Here is an 18278-nt window from a genome sequence, read left to right as displayed (position 1 = left end):
CTATAGTTACTGTATCCCAGTGTACTGCTATAGTTAATGTATCCCAGTGTACTGCTATAGTTACTGTATCCCAGTGTACTGCTATAGTTAATGTATCCCAGTGTACTGCTATAGTTACTGTATCCCAGTGTACTGCTATAGTTACTGTATCCCAGTGTATTGCTATAGTTACTGTATCCCAGTGTACTGCTATAGTTACTGTATCCCAGTGTACTGCTATAGTTACTGTATCCCAGTGTACTGCTATAGTTAATGTATCCCAGTGTACTGCTATTGTTACTGTATCCCAGTGTACTGCTATAGTTAATGTATCCCAGTGTACTGCTATAGTTACTGTATCCCAGTGTACTGCTATAGTTAATGTATCCCAGTGTACTGCTATAGTTACTGTATCCCAGTGTACTGCTATAGTTAATGTATCCCAGTGTACTGCTATAGTTACTGTATCCCAGTGTACTGCTATAGTTAATGTATCCCAGTGTACTGCTATAGTTACTGTATCCCAGTGTACTGCTATAGTTACTGTATCCCAGTGTACTGCTATAGTTACTGTATCCCAGTGTACTGCTATAGTTACTGTATCCCAGTGTACTGCTATAGTTACTGTATCCCAGTGTACTGCTATAGTTAATGTATCCCAGTGTACTGCTATAGTTACTGTATCCCAGTGTACTGCTATAGTTACTGTATCCCAGTGTACTGCTATAGTTACTGTATCCCAGTGTACTGCTATAGTTACTGTATCCCAGTGTACTGCTATAGTTACTGTATCCCAGTGTACTGCTATAGTTAATGTATCCCAGAGTACTGCTATAGTTACTGTATCCCAGTGTACTGCTATAGTTACTGTATCCCAGTGTACTGCTATTGTTACTGTATCCCAGTGTACTGCTATAGTTACTGTATCCCAGTGTACTGCTATAGTTACTGTATCCCAGTGTACTGCTATAGTTACTGTATCCCAGTGTACTGCTATAGTTACTGTATCCCAGTGTACTGCTATAGTTACTGTATCCCAGTGTACTGCTATTGTTACTGTATCCCAGTGTACTGCTATAGTTAATGTATCCCAGTGTACTGCTATAGTTATTGTATCCCAGTGTACTGCTATAGTTACTGTATCCCAGTGTACTGCTATAGTTACTGTATCCCAGTGTACTGCTATAGTTACTGTATCCCAGTGTACTGCTATAGTTACTGTATCCCAGTGTACTGCTATAGTTACTGTATCCCAGTGTACTGCTATAGTTAATGTATCCCAGTGTACTGCTATAGTTACTGTATCCCAGTGTACTGCTATAGTTACTGTATCCCAGTGTACTGCTATAGTTATTGTATCCCAGTGTACTGCTATAGTTACTGTATCCCAGTGTACTGCTATAGTTACTGTATCCCAGTGTACTGCTATAGTTACTGTATCCCAGTGTACTGCTATAGTTACTGTATCCCAGAGTACTGCTATAGTTACAGTGAAAGTACTGCTATAAATATCCCAGTCAGATGAAAGGGACATAACCTTGCCCGGTCGTCACAGATAGATTCTCCCACTGACAGTTATGTCATCAATGTATTAAAATAACATTTATTTCAGTCTCATGTGTTCCATTCACTTCTGTTAGAGGTAGGATAATCAACGTTGTTTCCACGTCATTTCAATGAAAAAAGTAAATCCCTCTACCTCTACCCCTCTCCCTCTTCCCCTCTACCTCTCCCTCTACCCTTCTCCACCTCTCCCTCTCTCCCCTCCCTCTCCCTCTTTACCCCTCTCCCCCTCTCCCCCTTTCCTTCTCCCCCTCTCCCCCTACCCTTCTCCCCCCTCTCTCTCTACCCTTCTCCCCCTCTCCCCCTCTTCCTCTACCCTTCTCCCCCTCTCCCTCTCCCCTTCTCCCCCCTCCCTCTCCCCCTCTCCCTCTCCCCTTCTCCCCCCTCCCTCTCCCCCTCTCCCTCTACCCTTCTCCCTCTCTCCCCCCTCCCTCTCCCCCTCTCCCTCCTCCCTCTCCCCCTCTCCCTCTACCCTTCTCCCTCTCTCCCCCTCCCTCTCCCTCTTTACCCCCCTCCCTCTCTCCCTCTCCCTCTCCCTCTCCCTCTAACCTTCTCCCCCTCTCCCCTTCTCCCCCCTCTGCCCCCTTTCCCTCTACCCCTCATCTCCTAATTGTCTTTATTGTTCCTGTGTTTTCAGATGCTGGTCCCCAGACGACGGTTGTTCCAGTGCCCCCGTCTCCCCAATCATACCCATCTCCCCAATCTCCACCCTCACCCCCCCTGCGCCATGCCAGACCTCCCCAGGACCAGGGTGCTCCAGTGCCCCCCATTAGGAGGTCTCAGCGCCAGAGGCCCAGACGCTCTAACAGTGACCCTGTACTACTGGACCTGGCTGCCAAAGGTGAGACCGGGTCACACACACACACACAGGTACGCACACACAGACACACACACACAGCGGCTCCAACAGCCATAGAGTGACACTGCTGGAGCTGGCTGCCAATGGTAAAAGAGGATCAAATAAACTGTATAGTTCTGGAACAGTCTGTCTGTCATCAGTTAATCTGTCAGCAAGACACATTAGGATCCCTGGAAGTGTGTGAGTGTGTGTGACCTTCCTCAGGGGCAGCAGAACTGTCGTTTGCTAAACTGTAAAGCACAGTTTACTAACGCTTCCAACAGATGTCCCACTGCATGCAGGTCTACAGACACCTCTCTCTTCAACCCCTCTCTCACCCCTCTCTCACCCCTCTCTCACCTCTCTCTCACACCCCTCTCCCACCCCTCTCTCACCTCTCTCACCCCTATCTCACCTCTCTCAACCCTCTCTCACCCCTCTCACACTCTCTCTCACCTCTCTCACCCCTCTCTAACCCCTCTCTCTCACCCCTCTCCACCCCTCTCTCTCACCCCTCTCCCACCCCTCTCGCTCACCCCTCTATCCCACCCCTCTCTCTCACCTCTCTCCCACCCCTCTCTAACCCCTCTCTACCACCCCTCTCCTACCCCTCTCTCCCACCCCTCTATCCCACCCCTCTCTACCACCCCTCTCTACCACCCCTCTCTACCACCCCTCTCTACCACCCCTCTCTACCACCCCTCTCTCCCACCCCTCTCTACCACCCCTCTCTCCCACCCCTCTCTACCACCCCTCTCTACCACCCCTCTCTCCCACCCCTCTCTACCACCCCTCTCTCCCACCCCTCTCTCCCACCCCTCTCTACCACCCCTCTCTACCACCCCTCTCTCCCACCCCTCTCTACCACCCCTCTCTCCCACCCCTCTCTCCCACCCCTATCTCACACCCCTCTCCCACCCCTCTCGCTCACCCCTCTATCCCACCCCTCTCTCTCACCTCTCTCCCACCCCTCTCTCCCACCCCTCTCCTACCCCTCTCTCCCACCCCTCTCCCACCCCACCCCACCCCTCTCCCACCCCTCTCTCTTTTAACTGGTTGCCCTTTTCTTGTGGCAACAGGTCACACATTTTGCTGTGATTGCACACTGTGATATTTCACCCAATAGATATGGGAGTTTATCAACATTTGATTTGTTTTCTAATTCTTTGTGGGTCTGTGTAATCTGAGGGAAATATGTGTCATACATTTGGCAGAAGGTTGGGAAGTGCAGCTCAGTTTCCACCTCTGCCTACGGTGGCCTTTCTCAGTAGCAAGGCAATGCTCACTGAGTCTGTACATAGTCAAAGCTTTCCTTCATTTTGGGTCAGTCACAGTGGTCAGGTGTTCTGCCACTGTGTACTCTCTGTTTAGGGCTAAATAGCATTCTAGTTTGCTCCGTTTTTTGTTAATTCTTTCCAATGTGTCAAGTAATTATATTTTTGTTTTCTCATGATTTGGTTGAGTCTAATTGTGTTGCTGTCCTGGGGCTCTGTGGGGTCTGTTTGTGTTTGTGGACAGAGCCCCAGGACCAGCTTGCTTAGGGGGCTCTTCTCCAGGTTCATCTCTCTGTAGGTGATGACTTTGTTATGGAAGGTTTGGGAATCGCTTCCTTTTAGGTGGTTGTAGAATTTGACGGCTCTTTTCTGGATTTTGATCATTATCAGGTATCGGCCTAATTCTGCTCCGCATGCAGTATTTGTTTTTTTGTGTTACACACAGAAAATATTTTTGCAGAATTCTGCATGCAGAGTCTCAATTTGGTATTTGTCCCATTTTGTGAATTATTGGTTGGTGAGCGGACCCCAGACCTCACAACCATAAAGGGCAATGGGGTTCTATAACTGATTCAAGTATTTTTAGCCAGATCCTAATTGGTATGTCAAATTTTATGTTCCTTTTGATGGCATAGAAGGCCCTTCTTGCCTTGTCTGTCAGATCGTTCACAGCTTTGTGGAAGTTACCTGTGGCGCTGATGTTTAGGCCGAGGTATGTATAGTTTTTGTGTGCTCTAGGGCAACGGTGTCTAGATGGAATTTGTATTTGTGGTCCTGGCAACTGGACCTTTTTTTTTAACACCATTATTTTTGTCTTACTGAGATTTACTGTCAGGGCCCAGGTCTGACAGAATCTGTGCAGAAGATCTAGATGCTGCTGTAGGCCCTCCTTGGTTGTGGACAGAAGCACCAGATCATCAGCAAACAGTAGCCATTTGACTTCAGATTCTAGCAGCAGTGGTGTAAAGTACTTAAGTAGAAATACTTTAAAGTACTACTTAAGTAGTTTTTTGGGGTATCTGTACTTTACTATTTACATTTTTGACAACTTTTACCTTTACTTCACTACATTCCTAAAGAAAATTAGGTACTTTTTACTCCTTACATTTTCCCTGACACCCAAAAGTAATGTTTACATTTTGAATGCTTCGCAGGACAGAAAATGGCCCAATTCGCACACTTATCAGTAGAACATCCCTAGTCATCCCTACTGCCTCTGATCTGGCGGACTCACTAAACACAGATGCTTTGTTTGTAAATGATGTCTGAGTGTTGGAGCGTGCCCCTGGCTATCCGTAAATAAAAAAGAAAATTGTGCTGTCTGGTTTGCATAATGTAAGGCATTTTAAATTATTTGTACTTGTACTTTTACTTTTGATACCTAAATATATTTTAGCAACTACATTTACTTTTGATACTTAAGTATGTTTAAAACCAAATACTTTTAGACTTTTACTCAAGTAGTATTTTACTTGGTGACTTTCACTTTTACTTGAGTCATTTTCTATTAAGGTATCTTTACTTTTACTCAAGTATGAGTTTTGAGTACTTTTTCCACCACTGGATTCTAGTAGGGTGAGGACGGGTGCTGCAGACTGTTCTAGTGCCCTTACCAATTTGTTGATATAATGTGTGGAAAGAAATGTGTGTGTTTTTTGCCAATTTTTACCGCACACTTGTGTTGTTTGTGTAAATAGATTGTATAATGTTGTATGTTTTTCCCCCAACACCACTTTCCATCCATTTGTATAGCAGACCCTCATGCCAAATTGAGTCAAAAGCTTTTTTGAAATCAACAAAGCATGAGAAGACTTTGTGACTACGTGGTCTGTCGTACGGTAATTTGGTAAAAAGCCAATTTGACATTTACTCAGTACATTGTTTTCACTATGGAAATGTACAAGTCTGCTTTTAATGATAATGCAGAGGATTTTCTAAAGATTGCTGTTGACGCATATCCCACGGTAGTTATTGGGGTCAAATTTGTCTCCACTTTTGTGGATTGGGGTTATCAGTCCTTGGTTCCAAATATTGGGGAAGATGACAGAGCTGAGGATGATGTTGAAGAGTTTAAGTATAGCCAATTGGAATTTGTGGTCTGTATATTTTATCATTTCATGTAGGATACCATCAACACCACAGGCCTTTTTGGGTTGGAGGGTTTGTATTTTGTCCTGTAGTTCATTCAATGTAATTGGAGAATCCAGTGGGTTCTGGTAGTCTTTAATAGATTATTCTAAGATTTGTAATTGGTCATGTATATGTTTTTGCTGTTTTGTTTCTTTGTTATAGAGCCAAAAAGATTGAAGAAGTGGTTTATGCACACTTTTTATCAAATTTTCCCAGAAGTGGTTAGATTCTATGGATTCTTCAATTACATTGAGCTGATTTCTGACGTGCTGTTCCTTATTTTTCCGTAGTGTATATCCGTATTGTTTTAGTGATTCACCATAGTGAAGGCGTAGACTCAGGTTTTCTGGGTCTCTATGTTTTTGGTTGGATAGGTTTCTCAATTTCTTTCTTAGGTTTTTGCATTCTTCATCCCACCTCTCTCCTACCCCTCTCTCCTACCCCTCTCTCCCACCCCTCTCTCCTACCTCTCTCTCTCTCCCCCCTCTCTCCCACCCCTCTCTTCCACCCCTCTCCCCTCTCTTCCACCCCTCTCTTCCACCCCCCTCTCCCCTCTCTTCCACCCCTCTCTTCCACCCCTCTCTCCCACCCCTCTCTCCCACCCCTCTCTCCCACCCCTCTCTCCCACCCCCTCTCTCCCTCAGTGTTAAGCTGTGAAGCGGCCACGCAGACCACCGAGGCTTCCACCCAGACTTCCCAGTCCGCCCAGTCCTCCCGGCCCCAGACGGTGACTCTCCGGCGGGGTGTTAGAGGCCCGCGGCGGCCCCGGCCCTCCTCCATGGTGGACCACCAGAGCTACAGATACACCCAGCAGCTGGTCAGACGGTTTCTAGAGCAGCCGGCCCACTGCAGCCTGACCCCTGAGGTCCAGGAGCTGGTGGACAGCATCCGTTGCGTGCTGCGCTCAGACCAGGAACACATGGATGAGGCCATCCGCAGTGCCAGCTTCATAGAACAGGTAAAGAGGCTACATAAAGGCTACTTAGAACCGGTAGAGCAGGGTTCCCCAACCGGTGGCCCGCGGGTGATTTTATTCCATCCCCCCCCAAAAAAAAAATTACAGACTATAAAAACACCAGCAAATCAGCTCCAAGTGATTTTAATTTTTGAAATCTGCTCCAAAGTATTCCCACATATAATAGAGAGATACTGTATATGTGATCGTATACAAATGTAAGCAAAGTTTGATATGATTATGTTTTAGTCAAATATTAATTATTGTAATTATGTTCCGGCTCCCTGACCATCGGCTCAAGAAAGAAATTGTCCCGCGGCTGACTATACACTGTCTTCAGAAAGTATTCACACCCCTTTACTTTCTCCACGTTGTTGTTGAGTTACAGCCTGAATTGAAAATAGATTAAATACATATTTTTTTGTCTCTCGCCTACACACAATACCCCATAATGACAAAGTGTAATTCTTTTTACAAATTAATTAAAAATGAAAAGCTGAAATGTCTTGAGTCAATAAGTATTCAACCCCTTTCTTGTGGCAAGCCTAAATAAGTTCAGGAGTTAAAATGTGCTTAACAAGTCACATAACTTGCATGGACTCACTCTGTGTACCCCACACATACAATTATCTGTAAGGTCCCTCAGTCGAGCAGTGAATTTCAAACACAGATTCAACCACAAAGACCAGGGAGGTTTTCCAATACCTCACAAAGAAGGGCACCTATTGGTAGACGGGTACAAATAAAAAAAAGCAGACATTGGAGATCCGTTTGAGCATGGTGAAGTTATTAATTACACTTTGGATGATGTATCAATACAGCCAGTCACTACAAAGATACAGGCGTCCTTCCTAACTCAGTTGTAGGAGAGGAAGGAAACCGCTCAGGGATTTCACCATGAGGCCAATGGTGACTTTAAAACCGTAATAGCGTTTAATGGCTGTGATAAAAGAAAACTGAGGATGGATCAACAACATTGTAGTTACTCCACAATACTAACCTAATTGACAGAGTGAAAAGAAGGAAGCCTGTATAGAAAACAATATTCCAAAACATGCATTCTGTTTGCAACAAGGTACTAAAGTAAAACTGCAAAAAATGTGGTAAAGCAATTTACTTTATGTCCCGAACTTAAAGTGTTATGTTTGGTGTTTATACAACACATTACATAGTACCACTCTCCATATTTTCAAGCATAGTGGTGGCTGCATCATGTTATGGGTATGCTTGTAATTGTTAAGGATTGGGGAGTTTTTTTGGATAAATAAGAAATGGAATGGAGCTAAGCACAGGCAAAATCCTAGAGGAAAACCTGGTTCAGTCTGCTTTCCACCAGACACTGGGAGACAAATTCACCTTTCAGCAGGACAATAACTTAATACTCAAGGCCAAATCTACACTGGAGTTGCTTACCAAGAAGACAGTGAATGTTGCTGAGTTATAGTTTTAACTTAAATCTGCTTGGAAATCTATGGCAAGACTTGAAAATGGTTGTCTAGCAATGATCAACAACCAATTTGACAGAGCTTGAAGAATGTTGAAAAGTACAATGGGCAAAGAATGTCCAATCCAGGTGTGGAAAGCTCTTAGAGACTTACCCAGAAACACTCACAGCTGTAATCGCTGCCAAAGGCATTGACTCAGGGGTATGAATACTTATGTAAATTAGATATTTCTGTATTTAATTTTCAATACATTTGCAAACATTTCTAAAAACATGTTTTCCCTTTGTCATTATGGAGTAATCCATTTTGAATTAAGGCTGTAACAAAACAAAATTTGGAATAAGTCAAGGGGTATGAATACTTTCTGAAGGCACTGTAGTTGATGATCCCTGCGGTAGAGGCTACATAGACCAGGTAGAGGCTACATAGAACAGGTAGAGCCTACATAGACCAGGTAGAGGCTACATAGACCGGGTAGAGGCTACATAGAGCCGGTAGAGGCTACATAGACTGGGTAGAGGCTACATAGACTGGGTAGAGGCTACATAGAACAGGTAGAGCCTACATAGACCAGGTAGAGGCTACATAGACCGGGTAGAGGCTACATAGAGCAGGTAGAGGATACATAGACCGGGTAGAGGCTACATAGACTGGGTAGAGGCTACATAGACCGGGTAGAGGCTACATAGACCAGGTAGAGGCTACATAGACTGGGTAGAGGCTACATAGAGCAGGTAGAGGATACATAGACCAGGTAGAGGCTACATAGACTGGGTAGAGGCTACATAGAGCAGGTAGAGGATACATAGACCGGGTAGAGGCTACATAGAGCAGGTAGAGGATACATAGACCGGGTAGAGTCTACATAGAACAGGTAGAGGCTACATAGAACAGGTAAAGGCTACATAGAACAGGTAAAGGCTACATAGAACAGGTAGAGGCTACATAGACCAGGTAAAGGCTACATAGACTGGGTAGAGGCTACATAGAACAGGTAGACGCTATATAGACGAGGTAGAGTCTACATAGACAAGGTAGAGTCTACATAGAACTGCAACACTGTTGGGTTTTTCACGTTCAAAAGTTTTTTCCTTGTGTATGAAGAATGGTCCACCACCCAAAGGACATACAGCCAACTTGACACAACTGTGGAAAGGATTCGAGTCAACATAGAATGCTTTCGACACCTTGTAGAGTCCATGCCCTGACGAATTGAAGATGTTGTGAGGGCAAAAGTGGGGGTGCAACTCAATATTAGGAAGGTGTTCCCTAATGTTTGGTATACTCAGTGTATACCTCACATGCGACCTGTAATATGACTAAGGAATTAGCCTATTAAAATGTTTATCTGACTCCATAAAGATAATTAAAATATGCAAGCAAGCATTAGGCAATGAGTTGGTGTTGACTAGCAAGAATTGGTCTGAGAGTGTTTATATCAAAGGCAGATATTTAATAACATTGTAAAATGAATGGATTCACATACAAGGCATAACACTTAAGGTACAAGCATTAAAAAGCATTAGTCTAAAAAACAGAAAGGAAAACGCAGCACACTGCTGCTCATACTCCCAGGTGATATTTATTTATAACAGCTTTTATAAGCATTAGTCTAGGCATGATCAATCAATCAATCAAATGTATTTATAAAGCTCTTTTTACATCAGCAGATGTCACAAAGTGCTATACAGAAACCCAGCCTAAAACCCCAAACAGCAAGCAATGCAGATGTAGAACTCATGGTGGCTAGGATACACTCCCTAGAAAGGCAGGAACCTAGGAAGAAACCTAGAGAGGAACCAGGCTCTGAGGGGTGGCCAGTCCCCTTCTGGCTGTGTCGGGTGGAGATTATAACAGTACATGGCCATTTTTCTCCAAGATGTTCAAACGTTCATAGATGACCAGCAGGGCCGGCAGGGATGTAGCTCAGTTGGTAGAGCATAGCGTTTGCAACGCCAGGGTTGTGGGTTCGATTCCCACGGGGGGCCAGTATGAAAAAAATAATTTAAAAAATAATGTATGCAGTCACTCTGGATAAGAGCGTCTGCTAAATGACTAAAATGTAAATGTGAGTCGGCTTGGTTCAATAGGGTCCAGCTGCGACTACTGATAGGTCATCTCTCAGGAGAAGTGGTGGTTTCGAAAGGATCAGACGTTTCGAAAGGAACCATATAAGGGGAAGTGGGGGTTTCGAAAGGATCAGACGTTTCGAAAGGAACCATATAAGGGGAAGTGGGGGTTTCCAAAGAAACCATATAAGGAGAAGTGGGGGTTTCAAAAGGAACCATATAAGGGGAAGTGGGGGTTTCGAAAGGAACCATATAAGGGGAAGTGGGGGTTTCGAAAGGAGTCTTTTAACACTAGAAGTGCTAGAATTCCATAACTACTAGAACCGCCGTGACTTGATATTTCAATTATTATTATTTCAAATATTCAATAATAAATAGTTTTATAAGTTAAGGTAGCTAAAATGAACGAGTCCAACTTTTGGGGCGTGTGAAGGCCTCTAGGCTACATAGAGGCTACATAGAACAGGTAGAGGAGTGGAAACCGGAGGGATAGGAAAGGAGGAGGGGGAGTGAGAAGGATGAGTAGGTGAGGAAGACGGGATAAGCAGAGATACATTTGGGTGAACTATCCCTTTAAACAGAACCTCTTCTCCTCCTCTCTCTCCAGGTGATCACGGTATCAGAGACACCAGCTGGAGACCTGCCCCAGCCCCTGTCCCTCCCCAGGGCCCGGTCCAGACCCCATGCCCCCATGCTGGACTGTTCCTCCCTGACCCTCCCCCAGCCCCTCCGGAAGAGGCCCGGCCTGCTGCACCTGCGGAGCTGTGGGGACCTCAGCACCTTCACCTGGGCAGAGCAGAAACCACTAGAGGCCAGGCAGGGTGGTGGGTCTGGCTCCAAGTCCTGGTCTAGAGCGGGTTCTAGAGTAGGTTCTAGGTCGACGTCACGGGCGGGCTCACGCCTGGATCATCACGAACGCCCCCACAGTCTCATAGGGGTGTTCAGGGAAACTGTGCTCTGATGGAACCTTCTTCCCATCCCAACACTCCCTTAGCACAGACTGATGGTATGGTCCACTTTGGGAAACACCCCGTTGACTCCAAGGGAAATGCGTCCCCTAGTGGCGAGGCTTGGGACTGCCACTGCTAAACCTAGTGGTCCCACAGACTGCAAGTACTAGCCTTTAGAAAGGCTGTGTGTGTGTGTGTGTGTGTGTGTGTTTGTGTGTGTGTGTGTGTGTGTGTGTGTATGTGTTTTTTGATTTGTGCTGCGCTAATACTGTTGAAGTGTCTGTACAGTGTGTTGTCTGTACAGTGTGTTGTTTGCATTGTGAAAGAGGTGACCTGGGAATCAAAGGTTTCAAAATGGTTTCAAAATATTTCCATTAACAATTCTTTGTTACAAGCTACAAGTTATAAAATGATTGGCACTACATATGGCTAGACAGCACTGAACACTACATGCATGTGAGAGTCTATGGCGGCAGGTAGCTTAGTGGGTAAGAGTGTTGTGCCAGTAACCGAAAGGTCGCTGGTTCTAATCCCCGAGCCGACTAGTTGACAAATCTGTCGATGTGCCCTTAAGCAAGGCACTTAACCCTAATTGCTCATGTAAGTCGCTCTGGATAAGAGCGTCTGCTAAATGACTAAAATGTAATGTAAATTAATATTCTCTCTATATACTTCACTATCTGCCAAGTGCCTTAAATTAAGCAACATGTAATGTTCAATATAAATTGTTCAGTATCAATTAAACTGGTCATGCAATTTGAGTCTTGGGATGCTTGATTCAGCTTTAATTTGTTTAGGGCGGGATTAAATCCCATCGCCCCTTTTTCGGCTATGCACCTTTTAAAAGGTAATGTTCCAACTGCCGAGACTGCACTCACAATAAACTCTGCATGTGTCGGCTCAATCGGAAACAACATTTAAACGTCAAGCGCGCTATAATGTGGCTCTTATACGTTCTGGATTAAAATCTAGGCCTTAAAGTGCATCATTTATGCCCGTGATTCAATCCAAGGCGCGTTTAAGAGCAGCTCACTGGACAGAGACGATGAGCCTTTCACCTAGATTGCATTCATGGTAAACATTGCGGATGTCGTCTCAAAACTTAAATTACCTTTAAAAGGTGCATTGTTGGCTGTCCTGTGTCGTGGATGGAATCCTGGCCTTAGAAGCAACAACAAAAACAACAACAGTCCTTCTGCAAGTAGTTTATTGTTGTAAATACCGTTACAAACATTCCAGTTCTGGTAAGGGAATGTACTGTAGTTCAAAAACATCACAGAAAAGCTAGCAAATAAATACAAATTGCCATAGCTTTACAGAAAGTGTATTTTTCACATTTTTTCATCATCTTTAGACATTTCGACAAACATTTTAAGATTAATTACATTCAAAACAGTGCATTATAAACACTAATTAGCCAACCTCACAGTCTCCATCTACTCAAGTGTATGTTTGCTGCCCATCTCTTTACAAAGGTCAACTTTGTTGTGTCACGATAGCCTACTATCGGCAACACGGACGGGGCAGGCCTATCCTGTAGCAATACCGCCCGTGTTCCGTTACCTTGTGCTCTCGCCAAATATGTCATTATGTTTTTCAAACAATCATCTTCATCTCTTACCTAATTGACATGAAAGCGCTTCTTTCTTTCAGAGACATTGTAACTAGTTTATTCAGTTCTCTTTTCACCTTTTTTGTTATTCATTGAAGCTTGCTTATATGGTAAATCCAAACTCAACACACAAAATAACCATTAGAAGTATATATACCTTTATATTTATATATGTTTATGTATATATATTATGTATTCCAGCTGGTTTAGGTTTAATGTGGAATAATGAAGTCGTCATCACACGCCACACACACTAGAAGCAGGAATGATACAGCATACGACCGACCTGTGACTCCAGATAGACCATACTAGAACATCATATGGTCGACCGAACGACCAATGACTCCAGATAGACCGACCGGTGACTCCAAATAGGCCATGCTAGATCATCGAATATCATATGGTCGACCGACCGGTGAGTGCAGATAGACCGACTGGTGACTCCAGATAAATCGTGCTAGAACATCATATGAGCGGTCAGTGACTCCAGATAAACCATGCTAGAACATCATATGAGCGGTGAGTGACTCCAGATAAATCGTGCTAGAACATCATTTGGGCGGTCGGTGACTCCAGATAAACCATGCTAGAACATCATATGGGCGGTCGGTGACTCCAGATAAACCATGCTAGAACATCATATGAGCGGTGAGTGACTCCAGATAAATCGTGCTAGAACATCATTTGGGCGGTCGGTGACTCCAGATAAATCGTGCTAGAACATCATATGGGCGGTCGGTGACTCCAGATAAACCATGCTAGAACATCATATGAGCGGTCGGTGACTCCAGATAAACCATACTAGAACATCATATGAGCGGTCGGTGACTCCAGATAAACCATGCTAGAACATCATATGAGCGGTCGGTGACTCCAGATAAACCATACTAGAACATCATATGAGCGGTCGGTGACTCCAGATAAACCATACTAGAACATCATATGAGCGGTCGGTGACTCCAGATAGACCATGCTAGAACATCATATGAGCGGTCGGTGACTCCAGATAGACCATGCTAGAACATCATATGGGCGGTCGGTGACTCCAGATAGACCATGCTAGAACATCATATGAGCGGTCGGTGACTCCAGATAAACCATACTAGAACATCATATGAGCGGTCGGTGACTCCAGATAAACCATACTAGAACATCATATGAGCGGTCGGTGACTCCAGATAAACCATACTAGAACATCATATGAGCGGTCGGTGACTCCAGATAGACCATGCTAGAACATCATATGAGCGGTCGGTGACTCCAGATAGACCATGCTAGAACATCATATGAGCGGTCGGTGACTCCAGATAAACCATACTAGAACATCATATGGTCGACCGTACAGGAACTCTTCTTCAGTATCATGTTAGTTCAATATAATAAAGAGCACAGTAATAGTAATAAGGCCAAAATTAGCTTTAGGGATGAGGCAGACAGAGACAGAGATAAACATAGAGACAGATAAACAGAGACAGAGATAAACATAGAGACAGATAAACAGAGACAGAGATAAACATAGAGACAGATAAACAGAGACAGAGATAAACATAGAGACAGATAAACAGAGACAGAGATAAACATAGAGACAGATAAACAGAGACAGAGATAAACATAGAGACAGAGAGAGAGATCAACATAGAGACAGAGACAGAGATCAACAGAGACAGAGACAGAGATCAACAGAGACAGAGACAGAGATCAACATAGAGACAGAGATCAACATAGAGACAGAGACAGAGATCAACATAGAGACAGAGACAGAGATCAACATAGAGACAGAGACAGAGATCAACATAGAGACAGAGACAGAGATCAACATAGAGACAGAGATAAACATAGAGACAGAGAGATAGAGACAGAGATAGAGATAGAGAGAGAGACAGAGTAGAAACTTGGAACAATCAAAGGTTTAGAGGGGAAGGGTCAACGTTTTTCACACAAGCCAGGTGGCGGGGAGCTCCAGCGCAGCAACTAGACATGATGAGTACAGAATGTGTGTCCCCTCCACAAGTGAGTACAGAGGTGTAGCGTCATAATGTGTCCCCTCCACAAGTCAGTACAGAGGTGTAGCGTCATAATGTGTCCCCTCCACAAGTGAGTACAGAGGTGTAGCGTCATAATGTGTCCCCTCCACAAGTCAGTACAGAGGTGTAGCGTCATAATGTGTCCCCTCCACAAGTCAGTACAGAGGTGTAGCGTCATAATGTGTCCCCTCCACAAGTGAGTACAGAGGTGTAGCGTCATAATGTGTCCCCTCCACAAGTCAGTACAGAGGTGTAGCGTCATAATGTGTCCCCTCCACAAGTGAGTACAGAGGTGTAGCGTCATAATGTGTCCCCTCCACAAGTCAGTACAGAGGTGTAGCGTCATAATGTGTCCCCTCCACAAGTCAGTACAGAGGTGTAGCGTCATAATGTGTCCCCTCCACAAGTCAGTACAGAGGTGTAGCGTCATAATGTGTCCCCTCCACAAGTCAGTACAGAGATGTAGCGTCATAATGTGTCCCCTCCACAAGTCAGTACAGAGGTGTAGCGTCATAATGTGTCCCCTCTACAAGTCAGTACAGAGGTGTAGTGTCATAATGTGTCCCCTCTACAAGTCGGAAACTGTCCCATGAAACAAAGATGCTGGGCCGGCGGCAGATAGGGGGTGTCTGAGGCAGGAAGTGACACTGCAGACAGGAGGTGAGGAAGGAGAATGTTTGGGTGAAAGGTCAAAAGGTCATACACCTTTAATCAGAGGCGTAAGCTTCCTGGAATTAACTTATTGAATCATCTAGACATTATATGATTACATTCTAGAATAACTAGGGGCCCTATTCAATCTTTATCGCTAAGGTGTTACACATAGCGTGCTAGAAATGTTAAGATAATTTCCTATTGAGCCGACAACTGCAGCGTTTACCGTGAATGCAGTCTTTGCTAATGAGGGAACATTGCCTTTAAATTTCAATCACGCTGTGAAGCTGAATTTCCACAATACGGAGTGAATAGAGCCCTAGATCTGATTCTAAAGTAGAGCTACAGGACCTTTCAAAAATCCCATTTATCAAATCCAGCCAATCCATTTCATTATCATTTACATTGAATGAATATATCATTACAATGTTACTGTCATACCGTGATCAGGGTGAGAAGACAGCCTTATTTCTCAGAACAAAATAGGTTTTGTAAATGTATACGGCAGGTCAGACAGATCAATGACAGGGAAGTTATGTGGTTATAGAGGAGGAGTCATAACACCAGGAATAGTCATTCCTTTCTATTGCCAATCCATCATCATCATCATCATCATCTCCTCTTCAGTCATCTGCATTACTTTGTCCTCACCCTCTCACAGCAAGACCATAATCAGAACGATCTGGTCATCAACTTACTACGACCCCATAATGCTTCCATTGTAGCTGACATGTTCATTACCAGTGTTAAGTCATCAGGGTTGGAGTCAATTCGAATTGAAGACAGTCAATTCAAGAAGTAAACAGAAATGTAGACTTAAGTATTGCAACAACAAAAAAAGTCATTTATTTTCAATAACTTCTCAATAACCTTAAAAAGATAACCTATTTATTTAAAAAGTTTATAACTGTTTGAATTTTAAATTAAAATCACTTCCTTAATTAACTGACTGCAATTTGAATTGAACCCAGCCCTGTAAATCATTACATCTCGCTTTAGTTATATGCTAGTGTCAAAACACTGTAGCCCAGGGATTCAGCCACGTGCCAATTTCTTATTGAGTGGATGGTCAGGGTGCTGGAACATAATTACAAATAATTTGTAGACTGCAAATTGACCGCAAGAAGCCCAAACGGATATAATATTTGACAAAAAACATAATCATTTCAAACCATGCTTACAATCACATATCTCTCTATTATGTGTGGGAATACTTTGGAGCAGATTTCCAAAATTAAAATCACTTGGAGCTGATTTGCTGGTGTTTTTACAGTCTTATATGTCACCCCCCCAAAAAAATAAAAATAAATATGTATATATATATTTTAAAAAAAACATTTTTGTGGAAAACTTGGGTGGCCAAATAAAATCACAGACAGGCCAAATTTGGCCCGCGGGCCGCCAGTTGTGGAACGCTGCTGTAGCCTATTTAATCCCTTGTAGTCAGAAAGGAAGCAGCTCACACCAGAGGAATGTCTAGCCCCTTCATGCAGCAGATCACTGAGGACCTGTGAATAAATGTACACCAGAGAACTGTGAGATTATGTTGAGTCAAAGTGTCTTAAATTCATCACATTTTCGAGATAACAAATTTAAATCTAAAAAAGAATGGTACATTTCCTTTACTATGATGAACATCCTTCAAGTATAAAGATTGAGATCCAAATGCAATGCAATATATTATAATATATGATGTCCTATTAACAGAATTACAGTATGGTCTGGTATAAATATTGCAGATTAAATTCAAGACAAAATCAAAACGAATTGTGTGTCTATTAAATAAGACGGAGGAATGTACATTTCTCCATTATAAAATAAAACACAAAATAATATCATTGCACTTTTTAGGTTGTATTGTAACACAGTCTAATCCTAACCCTAATTTCAATCTAATCCAATTTTCAGCATGACAAAAACGAAGACACTGAACTTGGTGCCTCAGTCTGGGTAATCTCTGCTATCTATCTATCCTCTGACTTAGATGGCTGTGATCTGTTTTAGCAGGAACCCTGGTGAACTATCGTACTACAGTATTCAGCTACAACCCTGAACTCTAACATCTTGGCTTCTTTCCTGTAGGCAGTCCAAAGACACTCCATCACCCGCTGTTGCTCTATCACACATCCAGTGTTTATGCTACAGCAGAGCCATATATTATATTCAGAAAATACATGGCTCTGGTGTTATCTTACAGTATTCCACACCATGTTACAGAACCTCCATGTTGAAATGTAATACATGATTTAGCTCCGGTCTCAGAGTGCCGGTAAAATCCTTTATGTTGTTAAACTCTTCAGACATATGGCAGTTTGATGATGCAGGGGCCCCTGCTCTTCCCAGGGTGGAAATAAACCGTGCACGTGTGCACGTGAGCACGTGAGTAGACCAATATCAGCCGTGCACGTGACTGGAGCCGTGCTGAGTCGAGCCGAGTCTCCAGGCTCGTAGAACTGGTTTTCCTGGACAGCACGTTGTTTTGGAAGGGAACATGGATTCCTTTGAAGGTTGTAAATCATTGGGTGTGTGAAGTGTACCTCCCCTGGATGAGATCTGGTCTGACAATAACAGATGCCTGGGCGTGGAGGAGAGAGAAAGCAGCTTGGAATGCTTGATAAATCAGCCCAAATCTCAGGCATAAAAACATAGTGGAGGCAAAATAAAAGGGAAAAACAAAAGTTGGAAAGATGTGAACGTTTTTGTTTTCTTGATCTTTTCTGGTGGGCTACCAGAGTCTTTCATCCTCTGCCTCGACTCTCGTTTATGTTAGCTGGAAGGTATGGAA

General features: G+C 43.7%; 1 protein-coding gene across 1 annotated transcript in view; it reads left to right on the top strand.

Moving 5' to 3' along the window:
- Positions 1-11964, top strand: part of LOC311123111 (endosomal transmembrane epsin interactor 1-like) — a gene marked incomplete at its 5' end in the record, with an annotated part of 31482 nt that extends 19518 nt beyond the window's left edge. The window contains 3 exons of the mRNA XM_084197388.1: positions 2180-2383; positions 6429-6742; positions 10861-11964. Coding sequence (XP_084053514.1) covers positions 2180-2383; positions 6429-6742; positions 10861-11214 — 872 coding nt within the window. The remainder of the gene's footprint in view (positions 1-2179; positions 2384-6428; positions 6743-10860) is intronic.
- Positions 11965-18278: the final 6314 nt, after the last annotated feature.

This window comes from Coregonus lavaretus (genome assembly GCF_964263955.1).
Source record: "Coregonus lavaretus genome assembly, contig: HAP1_SCAFFOLD_3565, whole genome shotgun sequence".
In the NCBI taxonomy this organism is placed as follows: domain Eukaryota; kingdom Metazoa; phylum Chordata; class Actinopteri; order Salmoniformes; family Salmonidae; genus Coregonus; species Coregonus lavaretus.
Note: the sequence above shows the minus strand (reverse complement) of the source record. Positions and strands in the feature narration are given on the sequence as shown.